The sequence below is a fragment of the Anabrus simplex genome, chromosome 5 (assembly GCF_040414725.1).
Source record: "Anabrus simplex isolate iqAnaSimp1 chromosome 5, ASM4041472v1, whole genome shotgun sequence".
In the NCBI taxonomy this organism is placed as follows: Eukaryota; Metazoa; Arthropoda; class Insecta; order Orthoptera; family Tettigoniidae; genus Anabrus; species Anabrus simplex.
This window is the reverse complement of record NC_090269.1, coordinates 141,003,730-141,019,711: the sequence shown is the minus strand read 5'-3', so window position 1 is coordinate 141,019,711 and position 15,982 is coordinate 141,003,730. Positions and strand designations below refer to the sequence as shown.

The 15,982-nt window shown below is 39.5% G+C and overlaps 1 protein-coding gene across 1 annotated transcript in view; it reads left to right on the top strand.

Annotated features, from left to right (window-relative positions):
- The window catches only part of LOC136874409 (uncharacterized), a 90,254-nt gene extending 74,939 nt beyond the window's left edge, over positions 1-15,315 (top strand). Inside the window, exon 5 of the mRNA XM_067148042.2 lies at positions 15,168-15,315. Coding sequence (XP_067004143.2) covers positions 15,168-15,315 — 148 coding nt within the window. The remainder of the gene's footprint in view (positions 1-15,167) is intronic.
- The last annotated feature ends 667 nt before the right edge of the window (positions 15,316-15,982 follow it).

Here is a 15,982-nt window from a genome sequence, read left to right as displayed (position 1 = left end):
TCTTCTAGCCTATGTTCAAATGATCGAACATTTGGGTTCAATCCTTGCTCTTCCTGGTCTTTTCGTTTATATTTCTGCAATTCGAGACTCTCGGTTCCTTCTACGTCTCCGTTTATATCTTGGTCTCGGATAGCTATTTCCAACTCATCTTTGTCTTTATTTCCTTCCTTTAAATCTTGAATGTTTCTCCGATTATAATATTCCTTGTCTTGGTTGCTTCCGTTCTCTCTTCCCTGATATCCCAGTCTTCTTCTGCAATTATATCTGCCTCTTCCTTCTCTGAATTGATTTCTATATTGATTATACGGTCTGAATATTCTATTTCCCGCATATCTTTCATGACTGTATGAATTTCTTCTACAATTTTATCCCTTTTCCTCCTTTCTTCTCTCTTCCCGGTCATTCGATTCTCTTCTCTCTTTATCTGTTCTCATTTATTTGGTAGTCATATTTCTATTCGAATCTTCCTGAGTTAAGACATTTAATGCCTCCTTACCATTTATGTTTCGGATTAGTCTACTGTTGTGGTGCACAGTGGTCATGTCCAACTGTCTAAGGATATTCTCCATCTGTATTGCCGTTTCCATATTTGCAGCAGCTAGCAATCTTTGCACATCAGGTGGGAATTGTTGTTGTATTATCTTATTGGCTGGAACTCGCTAGGAGCTGTGTCCAAGCCATGAAAACGATAGAATTGTTATGCGAAGTAGTCGCTAAATCTGGTTTGACTGTTCGACGCATATTATCTTGAGTATAACTAACCTCAAGTTTTGCTGGACGTCTGAATTCCAAAATCTTCTCAGGAAAGCTGTTTTGAGGTCGTCATACTCATAAAAGCTATACTTGAATGCTTGAAACCATAGATTCGGGTTTGCATCTAGATGTTTCTCTACTATATTCAACATTTTCTCTTCAGGAATCTTATTACCTTTAAAGTAGTCTTCCATTTCTCTCAAAAATCGCTTAGGTGATATACTAGCTGTGTAGATAAAATGCTTTGGTCTATCATCATATGTCTTGATAATGTTAATAGTAGCAGGACTTCCGTTATTATAATTTTCCACGATTACTTTGCCATTAGTCTCGTTAGACTGGGTTATTATTGTGGGCGTAGCTTCTCCCTTAATTATCTGTAGTTATATCGCCCGTTGCCTCTCCATGCAGCAGGACATTGCTGATTTTGTCATTTGCGTTTCGTTTCTGATCTCTTGTATTTCTTTTTGAATTTGTTTGATCCCTTCTTGAGTTTTATTCATTCTTTGGCTGGCTTCTTCCTTATTTCGTTCAATGTCATCTGTCTTGATATCTAATTTATCATCAATTTGATACCTAGCTATTATGAAATTCACTTCCATAGTTCTGTTTGCTATTTCGATTCCTTCATTCATTTTATTGATCTTTTCCTGACATCCTTCCCATTTCTCCTGATATTCAACGCTCAGACCTTTCATGTTTTCGGTTAATCTTTTGATCTCGTCCTCTTTTAAATGTTGAAGATAATTTCTGCTTTCTGTCCGTTCTTCTCTAAGTTTATTCACTTCTTCATGAATTTCCTTGTTCTCAATTTCCATTATCTCAACCATTTCGCCTCTCAAATTGACTATGTTATTCTTGATTTTGATCATTTTTGACCCTATTTTCCCATTTTCCGTTTTCATTACTTCATTCTGTATTTTTTCATGCTTTTGGTTTCTTCCATTTTTGTTGACTTCCTTGAATATTTCTGCACATTTCTTCCTGTCTTTTATTTATTTCTTCCTTCCGTGTCTTACTTACTTCTTCCATTTGTTTCTGATGTTCTCTCTTCATCTCTTCCTTCATCTCTTGTTGTCTCTCCTCTTGTTTCCTATTCATTTTTCGTCATTGCCTTTGTTTCTCTTCTTGTTTCCTACTTATTTCATCCATCATTACTCTCAAGATTTCCAACATCCCCTTTTGCTCTTCTTTCGTTTTCTGTATCTCTTCTTGGTTAATTCTTATTGCTTCTTCTGTTCTTTGCGATTATTCTTCTCGCTCTGTCTGATATTCCTTGAATTGCACCTTAATGTGGCTTAGAGTCGTCATTTTTATAGTTTCTATCCTTCTTTACTCGCATGTAACCGCGGCTATGCCCGCGTTTATTAATTCAGCTGTTAGATGTTTCTAAAGTATTTATTTCGAAACAAATCAAAACATTATATGTATTAACTCACATCGTTTTGACGTAAATTGCATGAAATACATTATTTTATTTTTATTATATTGTTACTTTCAATGCTTAAGATACCGGGTTGATGGATGGTAGAAATAATATTAAAACAATGTAAAAGACCATGTTATATAATGCAAAACATATTGTTCCCCTATAGAACTTCGGGATAAACTATATTATTGACCTTCCATTTGGAGGTAAGATGTCTACTGTATTGTGTTTGCCTTTCGAACTCTTGAACAATCCACGTACAGTTGACAATGGCGAAAGCACCGTTTTCGAAGGTGGAGTCCTACAATTTTAAGCGATTGTCCTATGTCAAAATTTGAGGTCTCTGTGTGTCGTAAATTTGACTGGGCTTCACACACATACACACAAACACTTCCGAATATTACGGGCTGATGGCTCCTCGTGTCACAGGCCGAAAATGGCTTCCTACTCAATGGACTTACAGTCCGAGGAATACTACTTCGCCCGCGGCATGCTCAGTCATGATGGTGGCTTCAGTAATTTTCGTCATCAGTTTCAGAGCCGTGTTCATTGCAGAGGGAAGGATTCATATTCCTGAGAAGGATAATCGGTGCCACAATCGCCCACCCCAAGATGTTCGAGGGTAGTCCAGGTGACTCCAAATTTTTCAAAATCTCTGTCGTGTAGTTGACAGCCTCATCTGTATTACATGTCGTGTTGATAGACTTCTCAATTTATAGAAAACCGGATAAATCTTGTGAGTGTAGCTTGTTGATGACGTTAACAGCTTCATGTGTTGGTGCAAGAATTACTCTTAGACACAGCCATGCGTCTTAGCTGAAAATATTTGGCCATCTATGCCAAACCAGACATCATGGATTGAAGGAAAATGGCCTCCTATTCCACGGACTTAATATGACGACTGATATGTATTATTCCTTGTTTATTATTATCGTTTATCTTGTGCCATATATGTTTCCTCTAAATGTATACGTGTCCAATCCTTGTCCCCTTTACCTACGGGGTTTGGGTACGAAGTGAGATGAATCTTCGTAGCGAGCTTTTACGACCGGTACCCCTGTGGGTGGGGGCGATAGAATAACACCCATGGTAACTCCTGTCTGTCGTCAGAGGCAACTAAAAGGGGCCACAGGGTATATGAACTTTGGAGCGTGGGTTGGCGACCACCAGGCCCTTAGCTGAGTCCTGGAATTGCTTCCACTTACTTTCATCTATCCTATGCGACCTCCCTTGGTCAACTCTTATTCTTTTCCGACCCCGACGGTATTAGGTTCTCGAGGCCTAGGGAGCCTTTCATTTTCACGCTCTTCGTGGCCCTTCTTTTCCTTTGGCCGATACCTTCATTTTTCGAAGTGTCGAATCCCTTCAGTAATTTCCCTCAGGTTACTATTATATAGAGGATGGTTGCGTAGTTGTACTTCCTCTTAAAACAGTAATCACCACCACCACCACCATTTTACGACCGGATGAATTTCATGACGTCAACCTAATCAGATGAGTTAATGAGATGAAATGAATGACATGATATATGATAGTAAGAATGAAGAGAATGAAACCCGGCGCCGGCACATAGCCCACTCCTCTCGAATAGCTCAAGACTTTACGTCCCGATCCGACGGACGAATCACCATCAACAGCGTCATATGCCCTCACACCATATAAGACCATAGCAGCTTCCTACGCCCTGGATGTAAAATGGTTCCTTGAATATTGTGTTCTCTACCTACCTTATGTACATCGCCTAGCGACATTGGCTCTATGCATTTAATCTTGGTGACAGCACGTTGGATTGTCGTATCCCAATACACGTTTTCTGATGATTCTTCGTTCTTAAACTCTCCAACGAAAGCGAAAATGAAAATTCCGGCTTCGAGGTGCATTCGGACCCCCTTCCATCTACCCATGTTTAAAATTTCAGATCTCTGCGTGCTGTAGATTTTGCTGGGCATCGCGCAACGACGGACGGACACAAAGACAAACACTTCCTTTGATTACTATAGATTTGACCTAAAAATGCCCTAATTTTTCTAAATTGCTTAATATGCACAGGAATATCTCTTGTGATAAAACTATTAGTTACTTTTTGCTTTATATATGTATTCTCTAGGAATTGGCCTGACTGTCCGGATCAGATTTCCCGAACGACCTTATCCCATTTTGCCAACTGATCACTGAAATACTCGATTTTTAACGTGATGTCAATTTAATCTAGTTCCCAAATTTTTATATAAATATTTTTAAAAAATTTTTATATCCTGCGATTTATTAATATCTAATTCTTATATTTACATTAATTCTAGCAATCACAATATTACTTATAATTAGTGTCATAACTAAGTTATTTTAAATCATCCTTGCTTTCCATTATTAAATTAAGTTTTCCTCTTCGTATGTCAACACCTTATTTTGATGTTAATCATCGATTTTCTATCTCTGGCTATCTTCTCATTCTTGCTTTCATATTGAAGCAGCAATTTTCTTCCTACTTTAGCCATCCGACTTTTCATTCATTCTTACCGTCTTCTTCTTTTCCTCTTTGTAGCATCAATTTTTTTTCGTTGAAACGTTGGGCATCATTTATCTCTGTTCTCTGCCTCATGTTTATCTCCTTCTTGCTCCACCAACCTTGCCCCACTGTTGGGAGCCAATTTTTCTCTGCGCCGTTCCCACGGCCAGGTCGGTCAAATCCTGACTAGCTCATTTAATCATGAATTATCTTTCAAGTATATTTTTCGGGTCGTAGGCTCTGAGAGTAAAGTCACCGGGTGAGCGAAACGGCTAAATTAGGATAAAATCAGTTCGTTGGACGTCGCCATCACACGAATTGATCTATAACGCTCCATAAATATCTCTCATACTTAATCTACGTATGTTTATAAGTAATTACATTCTAGGGTAACATTAAAAGAATGAATAAATTTATCTAATATCACTTTATTAAATTCAGTAATCTTGAAATACAATAAAGTTGAATAGTTCGTTGAAATTTGATTATTTCCTCACCTAAGTTAATTAATATAGAAAAATGTTTAAAATTTTCGACATGATAAATCTTGACTATATACATTGCTTCTGTTGAAAAGTAGAAAATAGTCCAGAGATGGTTCATCATTATGGTATTTTAAAATTAAAATCACATTCACGTTATTCATTTTTATCTGCTTGAACACAAAAACATTCCTTAAATTCTCTTATAATTATGTAACTTATTGCAGATCTGTTCAGAAATTATCAGTCCATATGCCTGCCTGTAGCTATCAATATTTTATAATCAGGCTCTATATCACCATCATTAATCGTTAGTACAAGGAAAACACTAGTCTTCTTATTCATTTTTCGAGTATTTCAAATTTAGTGGCTTTCATGTTCGAAATTACAAGGAAGAGAAGATAAACGATAAGTCAATTAACATTGTTTCATTTCAGAATAACCAAAAATTACCATTATCAATCATTCATGTAGATTATTTAACTAAAATAAAATAAATTTCAAAATCAAGTTAAGTGCCAATTATTCATATGATGTGCGACCTAATAACGTGTTACCAATGACTCACGACACCTTATTCAACATCCTTTCAGGAAAATATGTGGTCTGTCATCTGAGAAGACTTTAATAACCTGTATCTTTATCAACTCATTATGGAGAACCTCTTCAATGATATTATCAAATGAGCAAGTAAGCATTCTAACACTATTTATTAAAATAAACATGACTGTGGTAAAGAATTCTGGTTAATGTGGGCTAATTCCACTCAATCTTCCCTATATGGATTCCTTTTGATGATCTACCAGTACCTATCCGCCATTTATAAACTATATGGATCATATTCAATACTATATGTGGAATACTGAAGGATTAATATATATTATAGAATTAAATACATGCATTCTTAACCATAAATCGCGTCAATTAAGTTAATATTACCATTAAAATACATCCATCTTTTCTCTCTCGACGAAATAGTAACCATCACCATCATCATTTTTGTTATTACGCAATCATTCATCATATTTTAGCCGTCCAAAGGGTTTTTTATTGGATTTAGAGAAGTAGGTTTAATTATCGTAATGCAATACGGGTCTACGCGTGAGCAAGCACCAGCTGATTACCGTGCCGTTCCTCTGCGGACGAGAGAGAACTTGGTCAGGCGATCACAGGGTTTACGTCACCTAGCGAGCCGGAAGCCAAGGGGAGTGACATTCCAGGAAGATCTGCTCCAAACTTTGAAGAACATATCACGTCGCAGAATAGCTGACGACCAATGAGAATAGGGATGTAGGCAGAGAAAGTTCGCACCAGATAGCGCTCGTGTACTACTGGGTAAGCGCAAGGCGATCGTCTCATGTTTCCCCCAGTCACTTGCGAGTAATGTATAGAATGTGACCGAGTTTTCTGAGCTAAAGCCGATTGTATCTTCTCTAATTTTACTCCAAGACTATATTAATTAATTGCATAGGTATATCCCCTAGTATATTACGTACGATTTTCAGCGTTTAAGCCTTAAACAGCTGCAAAATGAGCTACGGACCAGAAACGCTAAAACTAGCGGGAGGAAGGAAGAATTAGTACAGCGGTAATTAGAAAATTATTACATGCTTTATTATCCAAATAATGAATAGGTTTCAGCATGCCTTTTCCTGAAGATTACAATTACTTGAGCATTGTACATTGATAAATATATAAATGTACCTCCACAAGACAAATCATAAATAGAGATTTAAACACGCACTTGCTCCTCTTGCTTGTAGACTTCGATTTTTTTAGGTTGATGGCTTACATGAAACTGCAGATACAGCCTTTGTCTACCACCAAAGGCATGTGAATATTCTTGAATTTCCCAGTGCCGGTTACCTTAATATTTGACCATCAGCCATAAGGTGAAGATCACTATCACAAATTTGCATCTGATGGATTACTTCGTATTTAAAAAATCGGAAATTGATGGAGCACCTGTTTCCAACTAAAAACATTGTGTTATGCTAGATACAGACTTTTCAGTGAAAAGTGTTTTGTTTATAAAAGGTTAATTTCAATCGGGTGAAATTCTAAAATGCAGTGCTGTGAAATCCGAGTACACAAAACATAAGACCTATAATGTGAAGCTTATTTTAGGATTACCTGTTGACATTATAGGAGGGGAATGTGAACGTTTTGCTGGAGCAGGCCCGAAGGCATGTAGTAAGCATATTGCTGCTGTAAGCTACGCATTAGAGCACTTCCCCAAGACTGGTATTATTCAGTGTTCAGAAACATGCAGCCAAAATGTATAAACTTTTCAGCATCCCTCTACCAAACGGTTGAGGCCAGTTAGCCCTATGAAAGTGGAATGTATGCCCTTGGAACAAGTTTTGCTATGTATAATCACAGTTGCACCAGTTATAACTCTAGTCGAGGGGTATTTCTGTCTAAAAGCAACTCTTTAAATTTGCAGTACATGAAATTAATCCAAACATTAAATATTCTCCCAGTAATAGTTTTACGGATTCCGAAGTTAAGGCCTGGTTCCTTGTCAGATTTGTTGCTCCTCAGCTTCATAACTGTCAAGAAGAAACAAAGTCTGGGTTCAAGAGGGAATATCTGTAAATTGTATCTGTTTTCTCCCAGAACAGCCAACACCAGCTTACAATGTTGGACGTCTACAAACCCTGTATAAAGCAATATGGCATCACGATTACGCATTGTTTGCTCAAAAAACAAATTACCTGTAGTATTTTTTGATTGCTGATGTCTTTGAAAAAAGGGAGTCACAAATGTAACATTCACTTCTTCGGGTATATGCACGATTTCTTCCCGTACTTCAAAGGAGGTTATTTGTGCATATTCCGATATTGTAGGTTTATCGTGGTAATCCGGCAATTTTCTGGTGTATGACCTCTTCCTTGTTTTTGTTGTGTTCGTGGTCCACGGAAAAAGCGATGGAACAGCGCCCGGTTTTAATCTTGCTCTCTCACCTTTAAATACAAACGTATAAATTCGCTGGTTATCAAAATGCCTAATCAGTTTATGGGTTGAAAATAGGAACTATTTCCCTTCTTAAATCGCACTTACCCTACAAAATTTTCGTGAAATCACCGGGTTTAAAATAATGGGAACACACTTGAATATTTTCGGTCAGATTCTTCTCACCTAAATTTTTCCTTCTAATAGCATGTAATCATTTCGTCCTGATTTCTTTATTTTGTGGAAACTTGTGAAACGAAAAAGAATGAGCTTCCCTGATTTTTTAAAGAGGAACACTGCAACAGCTCGGCATAGTCACGAAAAATAACAATTTAAGCAACTTAATTCGTGGATATTTAGCAGCATGAGTACAGAGGAGACAAATGAAGAGCGCATTGCGCTTACCCAGTACAACAGCAGTGCGCTCTATCGGTGCTAGTTCTATACATCCCTATTATTGAAGATGTTGGATGGTCGGAAAATCATTCTAGAAAGACGTCGAACAGTGTGGTTTCAGAAGAGAGACAGCGGACAGTAGAGTTCTAGAAGAGACGACGATTAGTACAGTTCCAGTGGAGAAAGCGAACAGTGTGGTTTTAACTGACTACAATCTAATACTGCACGACGACTATGATATTTAAGAGTGCTAATTTAATTTTCCGTGTAGACGACTCAGCCTAGTGCGATATACACTGTCTGACAGAGCGAATGCAACACCAAGAAGGAGTGGTCAGAACTTTATGCCAATTGCAGGGTAGACTGACGTCACTGAGGTATGCTCATGATGTGAAATGCGCCGCTGTGCTGCGCACGTAGCGAACGATAAATTGGACACGGCGTTGGCGAATGGCCCACTTCGTACCGTGATTTCTCAGCCGACAGTCATTGTAGAACGTGTTGTCGTGTGCCACAGGACACGTGTATAGCTAAGAATGCCAGGCCGCCGTCAACGGAGGCATTTCCAGCAGACAGACGACTTTACGAGGGGTATGGTGATCGGGCTGAGAAGGGCAGGTTGGTCGCTTCGTCAAATCGCAGCCGATACCCATAGGGATGTGTCCACGGTGCAGCGCCTGTGGCGAAGATGGTTGGCGCAGGGACATGTGGCACGTGCGAGGGGTCCAGGCGCACCCCGAGTGACGTCAGCACGCGAGGATCGGCGCATCCGCCGCCAAGCGGTGGTAGCCCCGCACGCCACGTCAACCGCCATTCTTCAGCATGTGCAAGACACCCTGGCTGTTCCAATATCGACCAGAACAATTTCCCGTCGATTGGTTGAAGGAGGCCTGCACTCCCGGCGTCCGCTCAGAAGACTACCATTGACTCCACAGCATAGACGTGCACGCCTGGCATGGTGCCGGGCTAGAGCGACTTGGATGAGGGAATGGCGGAACATCGTGTTCTCCGATGAGTCACGCTTCTGTTCTGTCAGTGATAGTCACCGCAGACGAGTGTGGCGTCGGCGTGGAGAAAGGTCAAATCCGGCAGTAACTGTGGAGCGCCCTACCGCTAGACAACGCGGCATCATGGTTTGGGGCGCTATTGCGTATGATTCCACGTCACCTCTAGAGCGTATTCAAGGCACGTTAAATGCCCACCGCTACGTGCAGCATGTGCTGCGGCCGGGGGCACTCCCGTACCTTCAGGGGCTGCCCAATGCTCTGTTTCAGCAGGATAATGCCCGCCCACACACTGCTCGCATCTCCCAACAGGCTCTACGAGGTGTACAGATGCTTCCGTGGCCAGCGTACTCTCCGGATCTCTCACCAATCGAACACGTGTGGGATCTCATTGGACGCCGTTTGCAAACTCTGCCCCAGCCTCGTACGGACGACCAACTGTGGCAAATGGTTGACAGAGAATGGAGAACCATCCCTCAGAACACCATCCGCACTCTTATTGACTCTGTACCTCGACGTGTTTCTGCGTGCATCGCCGCTCGCGGTGGTCCTACATCCTACTGAGTCGATGCCGTGCGCATTGTGTAACCTGCATATCGGTTTGAAATAAACATGAATTATTCGTCCGTGCCGTCTCTGTTTTTTCTCCAACTTTCATCCCTTTCGAACCACTCCTTCTTGGTGTTGCATTTGCTCTGTCAGTCAGTGTATTATTGGTGGAACTTTCCAAACCACGGACAGTCAGTACACACGGCAAGCGTTGCCGCAGAAATTTGTGGAATGTTCTAGTATGAATTACGAGGGAAGATTATCACCGAAATAGAATCTTCGAGAACAAACCTGGCCAAGGAACATAGTTTCATCAGTAATACAGTAGATTATTCGAGATTCCGACAACTCAACGATGTGCCGTAGACTGAGAAATGAGGTCAAGATATGAAGTTTTCTGTAGGGTTGAAACAAAGTGTACATCATTGCGCCAGTTAAGTACTGTAGGACAAACTGTTCATCTACAACGAGTGTGGATCAAATTTTAATAATAAATTTTAGTTTCAGCAACACCTACGAAGACCAGCCGTCATCATGGAGCGACCAAGAAGGAAATCCTGGGAAACCTTAAAACACCGATGGAGTGATTCTACGCTATTTGACTTCACAAGAATCCTGATGTGTTAAGCGGACGTGTGTGAGCCAGCACGATGAATTTGTTCATCTACAATCCACCATAATCCAGAGGAGGAACCGACATCTGCAGCTACATTCAAGACGCCGGAGATTTACATCGGAATATTAAGTACTCTTTTTACATTTTCTTCTCTTTCAACAGATTGCTAGTTGGATTGTATTCTTATATAATGGAATGTAGATTAATTAGAGATATAGTATTTAAGTGGAGGTGATGGTAGTGTAGTCATGAATTCATTGATTCTTTAGTTACATTTTTCTGGGATTTTCTTGGAATATTGCTGTGTTTATTCAGTTATTGATACCCCCAGTTGTTAGTGAAATTCACGAGGTACGAGTAATTAAGGTCTTCGAAATGAATTACGGGTGAATGCAACCTAATAATAAGCGTAATAATAATAAGAATAATGTGTGACTTCATAAAAATAATGACGGTAAGGACGTAATTAATTGGATTACGTTAAAATAATAATTAAATCGAAGCTTTGATAAAGAAATGATTTGTGAAGTAAGACTGATCTTAGAAGGGAAGGTGATAGCTGTGGACAGTAGGCAGTTAATCGAGAAGATGCTTTTAGGAGTAATAATCAGGGATAGAAAGGGGGGTAGCAGCCTTTCGGTAGTTGCAATAGCGGCAGTCTAGATGATTGACTGATACGGCCTTGTAATACTACTCAACATGGCTTAGCTGTGTTGATACTGCTACACGGCTGAAAGCAACGGGAAACTACAGCCATAACTACCTTCCGAGGACATACAGCTCTCTCTGTATGAATGATGTACTGATGATGGCTTCCTCCCAGGTAAAATATTCCAGAGCTAAACTAGTCCCCCATTCGGATCTCCAGGTGGGGACTACACGAGAGGGGGCGATCATCAGGAAGATGGATATTGACATTCTGCGAGTCGGAACGTGGAATGTCCGAAGTTTGAATCGTTGTGGTAGGTTAGAGAGTCTGAAAAGAGAGATGGATAGGCTAAAGTCAGATGTAGTTGGTATAAGTGAAGTACGTTGGCAGGAAGAAAAAGATTTTTGGTCAGGCGACTACCGAATTATCAACACAAAATCAAACAGGGGAAATGCAGGAATTGGTGTAATAATGAATAAGAAAATAGGGCAGCGGGTAAGCTACTACAACCAGAATAGTGAAAGAATTATTGTCGTCAAGACAGACACAAAACCAATGCCCACTACAATAGTGCAAGTCTATATGCCTACTAGTTCAGCGGATGATGAAGAAATCGAAAGAATATATGAGGAGATAGAAGATTTAATACAATATGTAAAAGGTGATTAGAATCTAATTGTGATGGGAGACTGGAATGCAGTGGTAGGCCAAGGAAGAGAAGGTAGTACAGGAGGAGAATTTGGATCGGGACAAAGGAACGAAAGAGGAAGTCGGCTAGTTGAATTCTGCACTGATCATAATTTTGTCCTTGCCAATACTTGGTTCAAACACCACAAACGATGGCTGTATACGTGGACGAGACCTGGAGACACTGGAAGGTATCATATAGACTTCATTATGATTAGGCGGAGATTCAGAAACCAGGTGTTGGATTGCAAAACTTTCCCAGGAGCAGTCGTGGACTCTGACCACAACTTGTTGGTCATGAAATGCCATCTGAAGTTGAAGAAATAGAAGAAAGGAAGGAATGCAAAAAGATGGGATGTAGACAAGTTGAAAGAAAAGAATGTGAGGGATTGTTTCAAGGAACATGTTGCACAAGGACCAAATGAAAAGGCTGAAGGAAACACTATAGAGGAAGTGTAGAGAGTAATGAAAAATGAAGTCAGTAGTGCTGCTGAAGAAATGTTAGGAAGGAAGAAAAGATCAACTAAGAATCAGTGGATACCTCAGGAGATACTAGACCTGATTGATGAGCGACAAAAATACAAGAACGCTAGAAATGAAGAGGACAGAAAAGAATACAGGCGATTAAAGAATCAAGTGGATAGAAAGTGCAAGGTAGCTAAGGAAGAATGGCTGAAGGAGAAGTGCAAGGATGTTGAAGGCTGTATGGTCCTGGGAAATGTAGATGCTGCATACAGGAAAATCAGGGAAAGCTTTGGAGTAAAGGAAATCTAGGTGTATGAATATTAAGAGCTTAGGTGGAAAGCCACTTCTTGGGAAAGAATACAAAGCAGAAAGATGGCAGGAGCATATCCAACAGTTATATGAAGGCAAAGATATAGATAATTTGGTTCTGGAACATGAAGAGGCTGTTGACGCTGATTAAATGGGAGACCCAATTTTGAGGTCAGAGTTTGACAGAGCTATGAGTGACCTAAATAGGAACAAGGCACCTGGAATTGATGACAATCCCTCTGAATTACTGACTGCCTTAGGAGAAACCAGCACGGCAAGGTTATTTCGTTTAGTGTGCAAGATGTATGAGACAGGAGAAGTCCCATCCGATTTTCGGAAGAATGTTGTTATACCTATTCCCAAGAAAGCCGGTGTTGACAGGTGTGAAAACTACCGCACCATTAGTTTAGTGTCTCATGCGTGCAAAATTTTAACACGTATTGTTTAAGAAGAATGGAAAAACAAGTTTAAGCTGAGTTGGGAGAAGATCAATTTGGCTTCAGAAGAAATGTAGGAACACGTGAAGCAATCCTGACTTTACGTCTGATCTTAGAGGATCGAATCAAGAAGGACAAGCCCACGTACATGGCATTCGTAGAACTAGAAAAGGCATTCGATAATGTTGATTGGACCAAGCTATTTATGATTCTGAAGATGATAGGTGTCAGATACCGAGAACGAAGAATTATCTACAATCTGTATAAAAATCAGTCCGCAGTGATAAGAATCGAGGGCTTTGAAAAGGAAGCAGCAATCCAGAAAGGAGTGAGGCAAGGCTGCAGTTTGTCCCCTCTCCTTTTCAATGTTTACAGTAAAGGAAATCAAAGAGGAATTTGGAAAGGGAATCACAGTCCAAGGAGAGGAAATCAAAACCTTGAGATTTGCCGATGATATTGTTATTTTATCTGAGACTGCAGAAGATCTCGAGAAGTTGCTGAATGGTATGGATGAAATCTTGGGTAAGGAGTACAAGATGAAAATAAATAAGTCCAAAACAAAAGTAATGGAGTGCAGTCGAACGAAGGCAGGTGATATATTAAATATTAGATTAGGAAATGAAGTCTTAAAGGAAGTAGATGAATATTGTTACTTGGGTAGTAAAATAACTAACGATGGCAGATGTGAAGAGGACATAAAATGCAGACTAGCACCAGCAAAGAAGAGCATTCTTAAGAAAAGAAATTTGCTCACTTCAAACATTGATATCGGAATTAGAAAGATGTTTTTGAAGAATTTCGTGTGGAGCGTGGCATTGTACGGTAGTGAAACATGGACGATAACTAGCTCAGAAAGAAGGAGAATAGAAGCTTTTGAAATGTGGTGTTACAGAAGAATGCTGAAGGTGAGATGGATAGATCGAATCACGAATGAAGGGATACAGAATCGAATTGGTGAGAGGAGATTGATTTGGCTAAATTTGACGAGAAGAAGAGATAGAATGATAGGACACATCTTAAGACACCCAGGACTTGTTCAGCTGGTTTTTGAAGGCAGTGTAGGTGGTAAGAACGGTAGGGGTAGACCAAGGTATGAATATGACAAGCAGATTAGAGCAGGTGTAGGATGCAATAGTTACGTAGAAATGAAAAGGTTAGTACAGGATAGGGTGGCATGGAGAGCTGCATAGAACCAGTCTATGGACTGATGACTCAAGCAACAACAACAACATAATAATAATAATAATAATAATAATAATAATAATAATAATAATAATAATAATAATAATAATAATAATAATCTTGGTAGTATAATGTAATCTGCTGATAATTGATTGGGGGTGATTGTGTTATTGTGTGACAGCTTGTCCATGTGTTTCCATAAGTGTCAATTCTTGTAATGATTTTTCTTACGTGGTTTATTGTCCAACGGAATTTTAGTTTACGTTGATTGCGCGTTTCGCTACGTGACACTCTATCCATTCACAGAATATTAGTCAGTGAAAAATCGTGTAATGTGGTTTATAAAAGGAATACAGTCTAACGTAATCTATGAAGGAGGGGAAATACGCCAAAGAATTTCCAAAGAAATTTGACAGGGAATTTTCAATGGTATTGTAAAGGAATGTCCAAGTATTTTGTAAGTGGATTTTCAGAGTGTTGCAAAAACATTTTTAAAAATATTACTGAATTCTCTAAAACCAGGTAAAGGAAATTTCTAGAAAAATAAATAATGAATATTTTCAGAGAGAAAGGACATGTTAATTTAATGAGTATTAATTGATGGGAATTTACCCAAACTTTTATGAGGAGGTAGAAATAATTTGTAAAAATTTATCCCACAAGGGAATATTGTAATTTCTTGATCTAATGTAGCACTATTGGCCATAACGACAATGTCGCTAACATTATGACTGGTGCAATGTTACAGTTCCATGAATGGAGGATTTGACCTAGAGTATGACTTCGGATGGTGTTTAATTAAAGACAGGTTGAATCAAATGGAACCCATGAACATGCTATGGACTAATATTCATGTTGCAAACCTGAAGCAGTTGGTTGGAGTTATATTTATGTAAATAGTTTTTGTTCCTTTTTTTTATGTGCTGTCCAGACCATTTTATATTTTAATAAATGTTGTTGTTATTTTGTTCCGATTTTTTGATGTTATGTCACCTATCCAGTCACCTACGGCCCTGCAAAAAAAAAATATTCTGAAAGTCTGTCCCGAAACAGTAATGTTGGCCCTGCGAACGTTCCACCCTTTGGGGCTCTCGCTCCGTCGACTGAGCTACACCGGAGGAACGGATATACGACCTCGGTGGCGCCCAGCTTTCAGGGCCATACCAACAACCTCATTGCTTAGGCATTGATCTTTTTGGTAAATCATTTTCAGGCCTTTTTCGTTTAATACCTACGATCTTGTTGCTTAGGCGATCATTATCATGGCGCAAAGGCAAGAAGATTTTGATTTGCACTTAATTCACTGGTGATGATTGAATGGATAGATATAACATGTTTGGTGATAACATAACACAGCTGAACATTGCGATGGTATAGGTCTGTTTGTTGTGTTAAGGAAAGCATGCTTATTGATTTCATATTTTTGTTTTGGCAAATTCTTTGGCAATTTCCGATGTACATCCGTGCGAATGGGGCAAAGATGTACAGGTTCATCATTGCTGGCGTGCACAATATTTTTGAGTTGTTATGGATTTAGAAACTATAGCTACGATGTTGACGGAG